Genomic DNA, 18,110 nt, shown 5'->3' with positions numbered 1-18,110 from the left:
TGGTGGGAATACCTGCACAGCAGAGACCATTGAGTGTCAAAACCGCTTGATTTTGACTTACATCTTGTAAGTAGACATCACATATGAGCCAAGAAAGAACGCAGAATTTATATCACTTGAATTTTATTGTCTGCACTTAGATTGTTTTTCTTGTTTTATGTTCTTTTCCCTTCATGCTCCCCCTGGATTACAACTGGAGAGTGACGATTTGTGGGACTAGCGAAACCAGTCCCCACCAGCTGGGTTTGAGCAGGGGGTTTGAACCTTTCAATAATATTATCACGTTATTTGAACACAATATCACTGTTTAACAATTAATTGATTTGGTCAAAATATTCACTGTATATTATTAGTGTACACTAATAGAGTTAGCGCCGTTTTCTTTCACCTTCACGTAGCACAAATCTATGAACACTGACAGAGAAAAGAGTCTGTAAACATGAGCTTATGAAGTCAATTCTAGGAGAGAGTGAGCGCACAAGGTATAGTGGGGGAGAGACTGGCTGGGCAGGGTGTAATGTTGGGCGAGGAGCTAGCAATGTATAATGCTAGGAGACTGACCAGATTGGTTCTTAAGCTGGTCTCCATGAGCAGTATGGGGCCAGCTTGGCTCTGCTTGTGTCAGTATGGGGGCAGGAGGATGTTGGATAGGCTTCCCTTAAGAATTGAACTTTCACGGCACCTTTTACATGTGTGTAAGGGATGTTGCAGGATGGATTTGACCTGGCTTTCAAGGGCAAGTTACGAGAAAGGTGCAGAGGCAAATATGTAGAGTAGAATACATTATTAATAATCATAGTAATAGCATGTTCTTGTATTGTGCTACTAGTTTTACGTAGCCTTTTAGAGACATTTTGCAGGCACAGGTCCCTGCCCCATGGAGCTTACACTCTATGTTTTTGGTACCTGAGGCACAGGGAGATTAAGTGACTTGCCCAGGGTCACAAGGAGCTGACACTGGGAATTGAACCAGGTTCCCCTGCTTAAAACTCAGTGCCAGTCAGGGTCTTTACTCACTGAGCCACTCCTACATTGGCATATACTCTGTGGCTAAACTACTGCTGCCTTTAGAAATGTTAACCCTTTAGTTACAGCAGACGTCTATAACATATGGTACTGTATGGGATCGAAAAACACGTTTATGTTGGGTATAGTCAATGCAATGCATATTGGAGTCCAGTAAAAACATTCTCTGCAATGCATGTCGTTTTGGAATCATAATGTGATATTGAAGTGATTTCAATCTTGGAATTCTGGGAAAAATAACTGGATATTTTAGCATCCATCACATCACCTACTTACTGCCTGTCCCGTCCATCACGGACATCACCATTATTCCAAACACTCAGGAATATCTCATACTTTACAGCAGGAGTGTCCAACTGCAGTCCTCAATGGTCACCAACTGATCAGGAATTAAGGATATCCCTGCTTCAGCACAGGTGGCTCAGTCAACAACTGAGCCACTGGTTGAGCCCACCTGTGCTGAAACGGATATCCTTAAATGCTGACCTGTAGGTGGCCCTAGAGGACCTGAGTTGGCTATCCCTGCTGCTTTACAGCAAGGGTTTATATTTGGTTCATCAGCTGCTATTTTAGGAGTCTTAGTGCTTGTTTTATCCATCTTGTGCATCTTAATCTTCTAAGGCAAATATGTGAAAGCTCTTGATGCAAAATCTAAATGTGTGATAAGCCGCATTATGCCTCAGTTTAATTTACCTCCTGGTTATCCAATTACGCTGCAGTGATATTAGTCTTCACATCTTGACACCAGTGTGACACTGTGTCTTTCTTTCAAGGCTGACATATTTGTCAAGGTTCTTCAGAGTGAGGAGTATGAAGAGGTGGAGGATAAGACAGTGATGGCCATGGGCATCCTGCACACAATCGATATTGTCCTGGCCGTGGTGGAGGATTACAATGAGGTGAGTGCACTCTGCTACTGCCTTTAACTACTCTCTGCTGAGTGATCCCGCATAGCACCTTCTCTTTTCTTCCACTGTCTGTTGTGTTTGTTTGTGCCTGGAAATTATTCTTTACTGGGACACCTTTTATTTTCGGTATTGTAGCCTCTTTTGTTTTTTTTCAGGTAAAACAGCAGTTGGAGGAAATATGTTTACAGATCATTGGCCTTGTTTTGCAGAAACACATCATAGGTATCTTTCAAATATTCATGTTTTAAATAACAGGACTCATGAGCCTGGCTGGCCTTTATGCACAAACCCAGGTTTTGTTTGGTTTCCAAACATTGGTTTACTACACATACAGTACACTGCATATAATATTTTTTTGTGTTATAGATCATGCAGGGGTGGCAATTTTTTGGGGTTGGAGGGCCACTTGACAAGCTTGGGTAAACGTTGCCGGCTGCAAACATAATGTAGAATCTACACAAAGTCTGGGGTTCGCAAAGTTTATCATAGCTCCCCTTCTCGCAACCGGCATCTCACCTACCCACCTCACTCTCTCACTCACTTTCCCTCTTCTCTTTTAATAATCACTCTTCTTTTTTTTAATCTTCCCTATTCACTCCTCACTCTGATCCCCTTGCTCCTTTCTCCTCCTCCCCTTCCTCCTCCTTGCTCCCCTTGCTCCTCCTCACTCACCCTCTTTATCCCTCACTGTCCTTCAATCTCCCTCCTCTCCCCAACTTCCCTTCCCCCTCTCCTCCGGTCTCTACATGGGGTGCGGGCAACGGAGGCAGCAGCAGATGCTCTGCGTGCGTAGGTGACGGCACTGTGGCTGGATGTCCACCCATACAGTGATTTATGGAAGTTGGGCCCGACTTTCAGTCCATCCTAACTTCCATTTTAGGACCACCTGGGTGGGCTCCAGCCATGCTACTGTCTCAGCTGCCGAGCTGCTGCTGCTGCCACTGACGCTGCCTCAGTCGCCTGCACCATAGGCAATCATCCGACCTGCAGGCCTCACTTTGCCCACCCCGGCTCTAGAGGAAGAGAAATCTTTTCCATCACTCTCCACGGCAAGCAAATTCTGCATCATCCCTGCTGTTACAATAAAGAATATATTTTCAGCAGGTTACATTTCTTCAGCCTTGGTTGGTAATTCCATAGAGCAAGAATCTCCCCTGTAAGTTTTTTTTTGTATTGTTTGATATAGGTGTATATTTTTTTAAAAAAAATAGGAGATGGGGCACACGGATTTCAAAAATAATGAAAATTTATTAAAGCATACATTTATTAAAGCACATGCTTGAATACATTTTCATTATTTTTTAAATCCGTGTGCCCCATCTCCTATTTTTCTTATTTTCATAAGTAAACAGTTCAAATTTGATTAGTATTTCCTCTTACGGCTGACCTTACAGCAATCTGACTCGGCTCAACTACTTTTAGGTTTTCTTAGTTTAGAATCTGTAGTTTAGTTCTGATATATCCTTTTTAACGAATGTGTTCTAAGAATATCGTAGCTTGAGTATGGTATATTCTTCCTGGAGATTTAGAATGGTCAAAATCAGTGTCTGCTTCCCCTATCCATACACCGGTCATGCCATTCTATAGATCACCACTACTCTAAGTTTTCTTTTGGGGATATCTCCTTCCAAACTGGAAATGACTTGGATCAATGTCTTGTATATAATGTATAACCCTGTTCACTTAATGTAACTATGTACAGTATTTGTAACCATGTATTTCACATCATAACTCTGTGCCTAGGACATACTTGAAAACAAGAGGTAACGCTCAGTGTATTACTTCCTGGTAAAACATTTTATAAATAAATAAATCCAGTAACCACCAACCTTTTTCCTTCTGACTATCTCTCTCCCACGGCAAATGAAATTCCAGTGCTTACCTAGGCTAATTTTTAGATCAGCGTATGCCATATACACAGAGATCTTTTCTTGGTACAGTACGCTAAAGTATATTGGATTCTGCCTTTGAATTTTCTATGACCTTATTGCCAGGTATGCAGGGAATTATGGTTGACAAGTTCCTGACCCACCATTTAGTTTACCAAAATCAATCCTTACGTTCTCCTTTACTCGCTGTTGCACACTTCCCACCCAACCTCTCTCTAATTTTTCAAACACCTTGGATATGTACTTGCCCTATTCTGAAGTGTACGACACTGCACGCTTTAATCACCTCTCTCCAGAGCAAACTCTGAGTAGAGTTATGCATGCCTAATATTTATACAGTACTAGTGTCCGTAATTCTAATTTATCGCTCCTCTTTCTATGCCACTAGGAATTGAAGGGAAAAAGCCCTGCCCAGTTGGGGGGTGGAGGTTTCATCTTTTAACAAATGAGAACCCAGCACCCTTTATATGGCTCCCTGCTCTCCTTTAAACCCCCATTTTTAGTTGTACCTGTCAAGGGGGTAGATTTGTTCCTCACAGGGTTTATTTTTTGGTACACTTTGCCTTTGTCTTCCCTGTTGCTAAGCAAAAGAGAAGATTTGGTTCCCTAGTGCCAAGATGCATCCGTCTGGTCAGTGGGGAAGAAGCGGATGTGTAGGGATGTAGTCAGGTTTACTGTCCCCGTGACTGCGAGAAATTACGTGTAAATCCCCAGCATTTATTTGCATTTTTGCGAACACAGTGACTTAGCTTCAAAACTGGAGTTTAGAGTCGGCCATAGTACTTTGCAGGAACAGGTAGGCGGTGCTAGTGTGTCTTAAATGTAAATTCAATGTAAGCCTTCCCTTATTCCCGTTCATTTCATACGAGATGATATATCTCATTTTATTTCAATGTAACCTACCACTTCTTCCCCTAAACTTCAGAAGACTTAAAAGTATTTTTAAAGTATGGCATGGTTTTATTAGAGTATAGGGAATGACAGTTTAAGGACAAGTAACGAAGACTTTGAATTATTTCAATCGTTTTCAATTCTCTTACAAAAAAACTGTTGTCTTCAACGGATCGTCTTCTTTTAAAAAAAAATATTTTTATAGGTGATCATCATAAGAACCACAGAATCCATATTTAGAGACCAAGAAATGTTACGTTCATCACATGTCTTTCAACTGCTGAGTCAGTCAGAAAGCGCCCATGGAATCAGTTTGTTCTGCAGCAGAAAGAAGGGATCTATTGATCTGTGGATTCTGTCCACAGGGTGACACAGATGGAACCTATGACCCATGAAAGCAGTCTCTGCAATGTGACACACTGACATAAACAGACGGGACTTCCTATTGACTTCTATAGCTAGGATTTGGTGAGATTAAAGTGTTAATTGGTTCTATCTTTGTGAATTCCTTTTACTGTATTTCTTGCAGAGTTTTATGAGGAGATCCTGTCTTTGGCATACAGTCTGACCAACCAGACCATCTCCTCTCAGATGTGGCAGCTTCTAGGCATCTTGTTTGAAGTATTTCAGAGGGATTCCTATGAATACTTTACAGGTTCGAGATAATTCAAGTTTCGTTTATTTGCCCTTGTCTAACTGATCAATTTTTTTTCTAATAACTGTTTATTTGCAAGATTTTGGGCTTACAGAAGAGAAGGGTAAAGGGACCCAACATAAATTATAGTAGTAAGACATTTATACAAAAAGACCAAGGAGAGGGTAAACGGGAAGGAAAAAGGGATAAAAACAAATCAGTCCAAGTAAGGCCGCGGCTTGTAGTATAAATAAAAAGTGCCTCCTCGGGGCCTGATGAAGCTGCACATCGTGGTGTTTGTATGCGTGACCTCCGGAATACTTGGCAGCAGAGACCCGTCCACCTTACAGAGAGGAGTCACTTTTTTTAAAATTTTACTACAGGCTGGCAAGCTTCTGAGGCCTATTTTGGACCTAACTTGTCTGATACAAAGTCTGTATTGATGCTCGGGAGGAGGACACTTCTTTCCCTGAGAGATGCTTAGAGTTGTTTCAAAATGGCGATGCTAAGAGACTCGCAAGTATTCCTAAATTTGAATTGTTTGCCTACTGCACTGTCCCTTGCCTCTCTGAACCCCTAAATTACTATCGGGATGTGAAGACTTACTTTATTTGACTGTTTTCTTGTTTGGAATCATTCATCTTTAGTTTTCCTTCACGCATATCTGCAATCCACAATATTCTGGGTCAGTTTGAGTGACGTTGTCCAGGCCAATTTCAATTTGCTATTCCCTACGAGGATGGATGCATTTCCTTCCAAGGATCTGAGTCTTTATTCTGGTGGCCGTGCTGATATTACTTTCTTTCTTCTCTCTGGTTTATCGTCTTGCATGCACGGACGCTATATTGGGGTCTCCCATTATTTTTTGCAGTTGACACTTATGAGTTCTGTTATCGTGCTGTTTTTGTATGTATGTCTTTATTTATATAGCGCTTCACAGTAGTAATACAAACGACAATCATATAAATAACAACCAATATAAATAACACGATGGGAATAAGTGCTTCAGACATAAAAGTAACATTAAGGAAGAGGAATCCCTGCTCCTATAAGCTTACAATCTAATTGGTAGGTAGGAAGAATGTACAGAGACAGTAGGAGGGCGTTCTGGTAAGTGTATCTGCAGGGGGTCAAGGTATATGTATCAGGTACAGTATTAATCACGGAGCTTCTCATACGCTTCTTTAAGCATGTGTGTTTTAAGGTGGGTCTCGGGGTGCTGCCGCGACGCGCACTTGGAGCGATCACATTAATGTAATAAAATGTGCCTGTCCACTCTGGCGCTGTGCATGTGGACGTACGCTTGCCAATGCTCAGCGCTTGCCAATGCTCAGCGCTTGGGGAGACAGGCAAAAGTGATTTTCAAGCGCGCTGAAGGGTCACATGACCCCTCAGCAACGAATCAGACTGAGGGCAAAGAGAAATCCTTTTGTGCCTGCACACAACAGCAACAGATGTAGATTTTGCACTGTGTAGACTAATTAGACTAAACTCTAAATAACATACAGTAGTTACAATAAGAGATCCCACGCAAATATTTTATAAAAAATGTATATTTATTATTTCATGGGAACTGCAAAAAAAAATTTAAACACACACACACACCTTTATTATACCTTTCATAATATTTCTGGGAGGTCCATCTCATGGCCTGTGCAGTTTTATCTGATAGACATTAAATACAATTATTCACCACAAATTTTAATTATTGCTATAAAAAAAAAATCCTGAGTGAATTTATGGCTAGTCCCCAAACGAGAGCGCTCCCAGTTTAAAGCTTCAATTCTCTTCATTCTACCTTTATCTCATATGAGAGGCGATTTTTACAAACGAACCTCTGATTACTTTGTACGCTTCCCATACAGTTGAGCAGTTTGTGTCGGAGAAGTCAAGGTCATTTTTTCATTGTAATAATACCTGGGGATGCATAACAGATGTGATCACTCTCCATTGATGAATCATGTTGCGCGGGGCCAGATTGATAAGAATATCTATCGTAGCATGATCCGACCATGTAATCTGAATACGCGACTGCTGAATCTGAGAGGCCAAGCGCGTATCCACCAAGTACATGTCAACATGTCAATTCAAGAGTATGATTTATGTGGCACTGAGACAAAAGTATCATCTATGGCCAATGGGTGCAAGTTCCTCCAAATGTCTACCAATTCCAGATCTTTTAACCAATCAAATTTAGTGTTAAGGACAGTTTTAAAGTGACCACCCATGATGAGACCTTTTTTGATGTCCTCTAATAAAGAAAAGGTGCTCTCAAAAAAGAGAACTTTCGAAGCGATAGAAGCGTAAACCTTGGCTAATATTACCAGAGGACCACCTACGGTTGCATACAAACCAGAAAAATGTATCTGCCCTCTTTTTTTGTTTTAATCTGGTTTGATTTTAAAAGAGATATTATCATTTGTCAGAATGGCAACCACTATCTCTCTTCGCTGGTGCTGAGGAGAGAAACACCTGGGAGTATTGCTGATGAAAATAAGTAGCTGAAGAACGTCTGCTAAAATGCGTTTCTTGTATAAAAACGACGTCCGCTGCTTCTGTTCTATAGTTAGATATACAGTAGCTAGTCTACGTTTCTGAGGGCTATTAAATCTCTTATGTTGATGGATTATCATAAGCAAAGACATGAGACTATGCAGTGAAGGTTATGTTGAGTGGCATAGCATTAGCCCCCCCCATCCCCGCCTCCCCCAGAATAACCTGTTGAGACGCATTTGATCGAAAAATAAACCGCAAGGGAAAATACATTTGAGCAAGCAAAAAAAGAGTTGGTAGGAAGCCGAAACACAGGAGTAGAGTAACCATGCCAACTTTGTGACCGGCACGAGACAAAAAAAACGGGGAAAGCACCCACGACACATCATGCTTCTTACCTGGACAGCCAAGACTGAACCCAGGAAGCACATAATACTGCAATAGGCATCTTATCAGCAGATTAAAACTGGCATAGTCATGAAACATAATGACCAAGAATAACTCTGCCAACTTTATCTATATAACGGAACAAAAATGAACCAGAAGACCCTACAAAAGGGAGAGAACCAAGTTATTTTAGAAACTAAGTAAACTATAATGATTTAAACATTTAAAAAAAAAACAAGGGAACACAATTTATCAGACGATAACATCAAATGACTGCCATCGTTTGGCTGCGGCGGAGGGTCCCTCTGCGGCCGATCTGCCACTGGAACCTTCGCTGCCAGCCGCGTCTAAATTGAGTTTTACTAGTTGAGGTAGGGGGTTAATTTAAAGGGGCTTTAGCGGTTAGGGTAGGGGGTTAATGTAAGGGGTTTTAGGGTAAGGGCTTAGTTAGGGGGTTTATGGTAGGAGGTTTGGGGTAAGAGTTTAGGGTAAAGTGGATTAAGGGTAGGGGTTCAAGTTTTTATGGTAGAGGTAGCGTTGGTTTGGGTTTTTTTAGGGTAAGTGTTAGATGTCGGGACTTACCTTAGTGGCAAAGCGGCCGGCGGCTGAGCATCCCGGCAACGGGGTGAGTAGCGGCGAAGTGCAGATGGACAGCCATGACAAAATGTACTAGACCAGTTCTCAATGTAGCGCCTGAGAAATGTAGCCGAGACCCATAACACCAGAAATGTTTTGTTTGCTACAAATGTTCTCAAATCCTTTAGGGTGCTGCATAGCAATGCAGTTGTTTTCATGTGTGAATTAAGAAGAAAATAATGAGTCGGAATTGTCTCTCCTGTTTCTCAGGAGATTTTACTCCATTCAGGTTGTGTTTGTAAGAACAAAAATAGGTTTAGCTCCTGAATATTATTGTGTGACGACCAATTCTGAGGGAGTGAACTGTAACTAAAATCTCCCTCGTGCTCAGTTTAATCAATGCAGGAGTTTCTTGAATTTTAAGAAAATCTAATTATTTAAGCTGCCGATCAATCCATTCGCCCGTGATCGGTGAAAATACTGCTTCTCAAAGTATGGCTGCCTATTGTAAAGCTGCAGTTTAAGTTGCCGTTAAAAAAATAAATCTATATCTACAGCTTAACCTCTTTATAGTGCGGTCCTCGGGGGTTTTATGGTGGTACTGTGCCCGCCGGAGGGGGAAACCTAAGAACACTCCCAGCCTTCCCAGACCCGGTGGGGCAGCGGCAACAGCACGCAGCACTTACCCGGCATCTGGCAGCTCTTCTCCCTGTCTCTGCTTCCTGCTTCTGCTTTCGTCTTGCGAGAGCAAGCTCCCTTATAGAGACAGTGTGTCTCTGTGTGTGTGTGTTTGTGTGCGTATTTGACTGTGTGAGATGCTGTGAGTGTATGCAGTGTGCTGTGAGTGTATGCTGTGAGTGTGTGTGTGCTGTGTGTTCAGTGAGCAGTGTGTTCAGTGAGCAGTGTGTGCAGTGAGCAGTGTGTGCAGTGAGCAGTGTGTGCAGTGAGCAGTGTGTGCAGTGAGCAGTGTGTGCTGTGAGTGTGTGCTGTGAGTGTGTATGTGTGCTGTGAGTGTGTGTGCATGTTGTGAGTGTGTGTGCGTGCAAAAAAAAACCTTACATTTAAAAAAAAATAATAATAATTTTTTTACATTCGGGGTCCATGCCCAAACCGCGTTATAAGCAGATCCGCATTATAGCGGATTGCGCTATAACGGGGTTGATATATAGATATATATATAGAGATATAAATCTATATCTCTATCAACAAGACAAACTGCTTGCAACAGACTAAGCAAATAATGAGTACTTAAATTAGTAATATAATAACCACTAACGCTATGGACTAGAAGTAATATAACAATGAAAAGAAAAAGAAAAGCGTCCCAACTCAGCACTCAAGTATACTCAGAACAAATATCAAAGAAAATTATGATTTATTTAACAGCACAAATAATCAAATATAAAATACAAAAAATATTAAAACAAACCCTGACATCCTCCTGTGATAGAATATGTATCAGACAGGGGAAATCCGCTTTGAAGATACTGATGGACCCCTAATACACAAGGCAAGGGAAAAAAGCCAATAAGCACAAGATATATGTAGAACAAGGGGTTAACAATAACCCCTTGAACCTACAAGGCCGGCCTCACCCCAAGTAAATATAAAACCACACAGCAAGCATAGATAACACATGCACCAAATTGCCTAATACATGCTGATGTCAAATACATATGTTATATATGTAACGGGTATTCCCCCACCCAATCGCAAATAGGGTCTCCTAGGGCAAATACTACTCTGGTTACAAGGCATAATAGTGTGGCGCACCTGTTGGCTTACAGGACTCCTGAGTCTCCCGCTTGATGGTATTATGGGGAAGGTCAGGACAGGCTTCTGGGGACATACCCAGTACGTACTCACGGTGACAGTGCCTCCATCTATTGCAGGCCCCAGGATATGGGGTGGAATCCCTGGAATAGAACGTCCCACTCAGGGATGAGATTCCAGTCTCACAACCGCTTCTTTATAATCAGGAACACTTTATTTCCTCTGCAGCACACTGTACAGCATACACAGTCACAGCAGTACTTCTCAGGAGTTCTCCCTCAGGATGACCATGGCCTTTCACTCCCAGTCAGGGCCCTGGAAGCAGGCCTAGCTCTTCCACTACCCCCTATCAGAGTAGTGGGAAAAGTCTACCAGCCTCTCCCAGGGGGAGGGCCTCAAGCCTGCCAGGTCCCTGATAGCTCGGTTAGGTAAGACTCAGCTCCTCTCAGGGTAGGAGCAACTGACTCAATACAGGAAATGCAGATCATTAAGACAGATACAACAAGAGCCCGCCCCTGTCCCTTATTGGACACAGGCCTGACTGCACTGCTTTCTCTGCCTCACTGATCTGCAGTGAGTGGGGAGAACCCATCTTAACTCCTGGCAAACCTGCTGTTACCAGGGATTATTGCACAAAAGGAGGACAGAATAATAGCCCAAACCTACCAGGACTATACTCTCCCTCTGGTGGAATCCAATGGTCCCCACTTGGACCTAAATTTGCGGGTCAATCCTGCAGGTGAACAACCTGTACAAAACAAAATAACATGACATATTATTCACCATAATACAGTGTTATTACATTTGCAGGTTATACACCCTCCTTAGATGGTGACACAAAAAAATAGTATTACTCCCAACGTGGAGAATCCGCTACTAACAGTAATACCTGGGATCAGGTTCCTTTACTACCCTCAGGATATGTATTCACTTGTACTAGCTATACCCTCTTAGGGTGGCCTGCGCACAGCATTGTCCACTGGGTTTGGAGCAGAAGTACCATAACACTCGGGGTGGCATACTGGACACCTACAATCATCCCATAATTTAGACATGGGTGCTAATGGTCGGAGAGGATCATGCCCATACACTTTCTTAAGGCATCTCCTGGAGATGAAAGGCTCCCTTTCTTCATTATCAGAACTATATCCCCTGTCCTCATCAGTGGAAACCCATTTCAAACTCAATTCCCCCCTCTACTGAGTGGTGAAAATAAAGTAATGACTTTTGGTGATTTCTGACAACTCTGTCAGACACTGGAGGTACATAGGGTTTTACCCGAGCAACAGGTACAATATGAACAACATCATTACCCAATTCCCCAGAGACCTGAACCAAACCCACCCAGTCCTTGTAATCAGTGAATGGCTTGGGGACCCCCTGTTCACCCAGTGACCCGTGGTGACTGTATCTGAAATCCGAACCAGATGGGACAGGGGCAATGGCAGGGGTAATGGGGCCAGAGACTGGGGCATAGGAAGCAACAGTATCTGGGGCAAAGTCCTTGGCTTCAGCTAGGCCACGGCCTACCGCAGGGGACGTTGGTTGCTTGGACGCAGCCACGACAGGCCAGCGTTTCCCTTGGTCTACCACCCTGTAAATGTAGTGGTCCATTTCTCGCCTGGAGAGGACGCTACTCACCGGAGCGGTCGCAGCACAGTCCCAGTCCACTCTGGAGGTCGCCTTGTAAGTGACGTCATCCTCTCGCGAGGTCGCGTAATCTTGTGTCCGGTCCCGCACAGGAAGTACATCATCCGCAGAACGGGGTACCGGGAGCTCGACGCTGTCTTTCTTGCGGAAGTAGGCGCTGGGATGGGCCTCATCTCCGGACTCCTTCGCCGCAGCCTTGGTCGGGGCCTCTTCTAAGGCCTCCTCCATCGGAGCCCGCTCCACATCACAAGTAAGTGGCTCTCTTCTTGCAGCACCGCTGTAGGGGTCCGCCGGTAGGCGCCTCACCCCCGCTGAACTGCTATCACGTTCATCGTCCGACGATGCAGGTAGGGACATCTCCACAGGGGAATGACATTGGGGCCCTTCGCAGTCACTGGCGGCAATCGGCACGAAGCGGTCCCGCTTCTGCGCCACCAGCGATAGCGATCCCCATCCTCCCTGGGCAGTCACTGTCTCTTCCGTGGGTTCCACCATCGTGAGTTCCGCCTCTGGAACCGTGGTGCACAGACCCTAAGGAACGTTTGTTGGGGCGCACGGGCCCTTCGCATGGGTAACATCGACATGGCCCACATCGCATAGCATAACCGCTGGGTCATCAGGCTTTGCTGACACCAGAGGACCGGCTCTGGCCTCGTCAGGTTCAATCACCTCACCCGGTAGCATTTGGGTTGCGGTCTCTGGAACCGGCTCGGGACTTGTCTCAGTCGTCGGGGCTTGGTACACCCCAATGGTAGGCATTAGCGGGCTAGACACAAGATGGCTTGCCCCATTCACAAAGAAAATAGCCCCCCAAGCAAGGTCTTCTCCCAGGCATGCACAGTCAGGGCCCAAACACCGCAAGCTGTGATCCCATCAGTGAGTACATCCAGGAAACCTTCTGGCAGCGAGTAATAGGCAAAGTCCATATCGCCTGCTCTTACTTTATGTATACACGGGCACAAAAGAAAGGGGTAGCTCACTCCTCTGGCCCGCCATGTTCCATCAGTCTGAGGTTGCAGCAGCTCGCATCCAGCTCCTCCTTCAGTTTGGGTAAAGCTCTGGGATTGTCTCTCATTGTGCCCCCTCCCTCTGGTGCAGATTAGAGGAGGGGCACTCGATAGTAAGGCGTGACTCTGGCTTTCACTGTGACCCCTCCCTCTGGTGGAGATTAGAGGAGGGTCACTGGGTGTTACCTCATGATGTGGACTCTTCGCTGAGCCAGTCACAGGGCAGGGGGCCGCGGCTCCTGCTTTCGTGCCACTTCCTGCACATAGGCGGGGCTCTAGCTTTCGCGCCAGACCCGGCCAAATCTCTGCAAATAATCTGCTCAGTCTTTTTGCACGCAGCACGTGCGTCATCCAAACTCGGCGGGAAACGCCATTTTAGCTTCTTTGCACCGCGCGGTGCACTATCGCATATAGCAGCCGCCATCTTAGGTGAACCCACAATTTTCACTGTACAGTGGCGACAATGTTTATCTGAGCACGGCCGTAGCCGCGGTGTGGGGGAGCCGGCGGCTCATTTGGGGATTTCCCTGGCGCGTGCAGCGCGTCACTCTGGCGCCGGTCACACGGCCCAGGGTTCCCCGGCATCCCCTAAGGCTGCAGAGGCAGCAGAGGTAAGGGGGACGCTGCGCGCAGCTTTGCGCAAGCCAGGGGAGCAGCCAGAGGTTCGGGGAAGGGGAGGGGAAGGGGAGGGGGGCATTTAAATTAAACGCGCGGGAAGGGGAAGATGCGGCTCGCTCGCGGCTCCGTTTTGGCGCCAGCCGGAATAAGCCCCGTTCATAAGGGGCACAAAACAGGCAAATGCTCAAATAAACTTTGCCGCTGCTGTAGCACAACCCTCACTGTTTGGCAGGGAACTCGCTCTCTTGTGAACACTGCAATACATGTAGCCTCTGGCAAGTGGTGAACTCGGCATACCCCAGGCTAGGCAAAACTCTTTCTTTGTATACTGCACACGATAACAGTCCAGTACACGTGCTCTGCGGTTCATAGTCTGGCTACTGGCTAGTAGTACTCTGGGCTCTTCCCTGTGCAGTACTCTTGTGTCTCCCCCTCTTGGCTGCCAGTATTGTGGTTCCTATCCAGGGGTCCCTCTTAATTGCGTTAACCAGGCCACCCCCTAGGCATCCTGACTACCCACCTCAGGTTTGACTCGAACAGCAATAGCCTCGTCTCCAGATCTATTCACCCTTTAGGGCAGTCTAGGGCGTGCTTTTCGAGGTTTTTTCGTTCTCCTGACTACCCCTAGACTTCTCCCTTTCAGCAGCACTGGTTCTGGAAGCATACTTTCAATCTTTCTGTTTTGTGTCGCTGAAAGCCTGTCCTGATTATCTCAGCAGTGCCTCCAATTGTAACGGGTATTCCCCCACCCAATCGCAAATAGGGTCTCCTAGGCCAAATACTACTCTGGTTACAAGGCATAATAGTGTGGCGCACCTGTTGGCTTACAGGACTCCTGAGTCTCCCACTTGATGGTATTATGGGGAAGGTCAGGACAGGCTTCTGGGGACATACCCAGTACGTACTCACGGCGACAGTGCCTCCATCTATTGCAGGCCCCAGGATATGGGGTGGAATCCCTGGAATAGAACGTCCCACTCAGGGATGAGAGATTCCAGTCTCACAACCGCTTCTTTATAATCAGGAACACTTTATTTCCTCTGCAGCACACTGTACAGCATACACAGTCACAGCAGTACTTCTCAGGAGTTCTCCCTCAGGATGACCCTGGCCTTTCACTCCCAGTCAGGACCCTGGAAGCAGGCCTAGCTCTTCCACTACCCCCTATCAGAGTAGTGGGAAAAGTCTACCAGCCTCTCCCAGGGGGAGGGCCTCAAGCCTGCCAGGTCCCTGACAGCTCGGTTAGGTAAGACTCAGCTCCTCTCAGGGTAGGAGCAACTGACTCAATACAGGAAATGCAGATCATTAAGACAGATACAAGAGCCCGCCCCTGTCCCTTATTGGACACAGGCCTGACTGCACTGCTTTCTCTGCCTCACTGATCTGCAGTGAGTGGGGAGAACCCATCTCAACTACTGGCAAACCTGCTGTTACCAGGGATTATTGCACAAAAGGAGGACAGAATAATAGCCCAAACCTACCAGGGCTATATATACATACACCGTAAATGCAGTTGGTATAATCAAGGCAAACCAGGCATAGTACCAAAAGGAGACTGTTAGTATGGGATCAACAATGGTTAACAGTTCACATCAGTTACCATAGTCCATGAGACCATCCATGCCACACTGTGATAGTAAAATGTCCAAAGGGTAAAGATCTTCCAATTGAGGGGTCCATCCGCCGGGGAGTCAGGGAAAAATAGACGCCCCAACACGTGTTTCATTCTCGCTTCATGATCCCATCATCCCATCTACATGTGTGTATATATATATATATATAATTATGCCTCACAGCATAATTCTTCCTGCATCTCCTCTTCCAGTCCACGTGCTAAGGAGATGAGCATGTGGACAGCAGGAACAGGAGAGAGGAGAGAGATGAGCACGTGGACTGGAAGAGGAGATGCAGGAAGAATTATACTGTGAGGCTTTAACATCTTTACTGAGGGAGTCGGGTTCCACCACACTGTATCACAAGAACTCATTGACAATTTCGAGCTGTCCATCCATCCCACTGGTTCCGTGGATTCAGACCTGGAGGGAGATTTGACTATTATACACTCACCTTTCAGACCCAGCTGGTTCAAGGGGCTGTTAAGTCACTATTCAGTGTATATATACACAAGCGTTCAACCCCTCTCCACTACCTTTTGACAAAGTCGCCCGAGAGTGACGAAACGCGTCAGGGAGCGTCATCACGCAAACGTACGGACATTACGTCATCACGCGTGCGCAAGAACAGGCCGGTTCGTGCGCCCAACACTACGGAGGCCATCCAGCAGGGAGTTTCTCTGGGATTCCAGCACGACTTCGGTGATACACCTCTCACAACCCGAATACTCAGATGATCACGGACTCCTCATCTTGCAGAGACTGACGGACGTCTGATGAAAGTATTGATACCGGATGGTGGTGATATTATCACGAAATGCTTTTAACACTTGTACCTTTGTGAGTGTATTTCCCCCCCCCCCCCTCCCCCTTCCCACCGTTAAATATACAGTTTTATACTATGGGGCGTGCGCTCTCTCCTCTCTTTTTTCTACAGATTCCATAGGATGTGGTTTACCCTTCTGAGAGCAGCCGGAGACCCCTCTACAGACGTCACCATTTTTATTGATGAACTATCTTTGAAGGATTGGTTATCACTTTAATTTATTTTTATTAGTTTCTCTTTTTGTCAATATTGTATTGTGTGAATTTTAGGTCATTTAAATAATAAGCACTTAATTTAATTTATGCACAGGCACTTACACATTGAATATGTCAGTGTGACACTTATAGCACATGTATTCATTATATATATTTTTTAAAATAATATATTATATATTTTCAAACACTTGTAATACCCCTTAGGCGCTGCTTTTTCTTTTTTTGTTAGTCCATATATATATAGATATATAGATATACTGATATACCCGGCGTTGCCCGGGATGTAAATCCGTAATAGGTATTATTATTTATAAATAGTTGAAAAGAAACATGGAAGAAAATGTAATACGATATTGTTGTTTAAAAATGGTTTATTGTAAACACACCACAGTACAATGTATATTTTGGTGATGTAAACATGTGAGGTGTGTGTACCGCTAGGGTGGGTGTGAGGCATCGGGTGGGTGTTCAGTATGGGTGGCGGGTGGGTAGGGGAGTGCTGGCTGTGGGTGGGAGTCCCGCTAGGGTGTGAGCGGGTGTGAGGCGGCGGGTGTCTGGTGAGTGTGTGCGGCGGCTGGTCAGTGATGTCGGTGCATAGGGGTGTGAGTGTGGCGGGTGGGTGTGAGGCGGGAGGCGCCGGGTGGGTGGTGAGTGGGTGCGGCGGCTAGTCAGTGATGTCGGTGCGTAGGGGTGGGAGGCGGCGGGTGTGTGTCGAGTGTCAGGTGGGTGAGAGGCGGCAGGTGTCTGAGTGAGAGCGGCGGCTGTGGGGCGCAGGGGTGTGAGGCGGCGGGTGGCTGAAAGGCGGAGGCGGCGGGAGTGCGGGCGGCAAGTGGGTGAAAGGCAGAGGCATGAGTGCGGCGCGTGGGTGAAAGGCAGGGGCGGGAGGGGGGTGAAAGGCAGCGCCGGGGGGGAAGGCAGGGGCAGGGGTGAAGGCAGGGGCGGGGGGAAGGCAGGTGCGGGGGGGGGAAGGCAGGGGCAGGGGTGAAGGCAGGGGCGGGGGGAAGGCAGGAGAGGGGGGGAAGGCAGGGGTGGGGGGGGGAAGGCAGGGGTGGGGGGGGGAAGGCAGGGGTGGGGGGGGAGGCAGGGGCGAGGGGGAGGCAGGAGGCAAGGGGGGCTGTCACTGTGTGTCCCTGTGTGTGTCAGTGTGTCTGTCACTGTGTGTGTCAGTGTGTCTGTCACTGTGTATGTCGGGGGGGTGGGGAGGGGGGGTCAAAAACGTAGCTGAGGGAGGGGTCAAAAACAGAGCTGGGGAGGGGTCAAAAACGGAGCTGGGGGAGGGGTCAAAAATGGAGCTGGTGGAGGGGTCAAAAACAGAGCTGGTGATGGGTCAAAAACGAAGCTGGGGGAGGGGGTCAAAAAGGGAGCTGGAGGGGGTCAAAAAGGGAGCTGGAGGGGGTCAAAAACGGAGCTGGGGGAGGGCTCAAAAACGAAGCTGGGAGAGGGTCAAAACCGGAGCTGGGGGGGTCAAACACCCCCCCCCCTCCCCAGCAATACCTCACCTCAGGCAGCAGCAGCAGCAGTGTGGCCAGGGGTTGGGGACCCCTGGGTTAGAGCGCACCGGCCAATGAGAGCCGTGGGGGGCAGGCAATCCGGAGGGGTGAGAC

The 18,110-nt window shown here is 46.4% G+C and overlaps 1 protein-coding gene across 1 annotated transcript in view; it reads left to right on the top strand.

Moving 5' to 3' along the window:
• LOC142485363 (importin-8-like) overlaps window positions 1-18,110 on the top strand; it is a 66,955-nt gene that overhangs the window by 5,902 nt on the left and 42,943 nt on the right. The window contains 3 exon segments of the mRNA XM_075584393.1: window positions 1,800-1,925; window positions 2,090-2,156; window positions 5,244-5,369. Coding sequence (XP_075440508.1) covers window positions 1,800-1,925; window positions 2,090-2,156; window positions 5,244-5,369 — 319 coding nt within the window.

This window comes from Ascaphus truei, unplaced genomic scaffold (assembly GCF_040206685.1).
Source record: "Ascaphus truei isolate aAscTru1 unplaced genomic scaffold, aAscTru1.hap1 HAP1_SCAFFOLD_567, whole genome shotgun sequence".
Classification (NCBI taxonomy): domain Eukaryota; kingdom Metazoa; phylum Chordata; class Amphibia; order Anura; family Ascaphidae; genus Ascaphus; species Ascaphus truei.
Note: the sequence above shows the minus strand (reverse complement) of the source record. Positions and strands in the feature narration are given on the sequence as shown.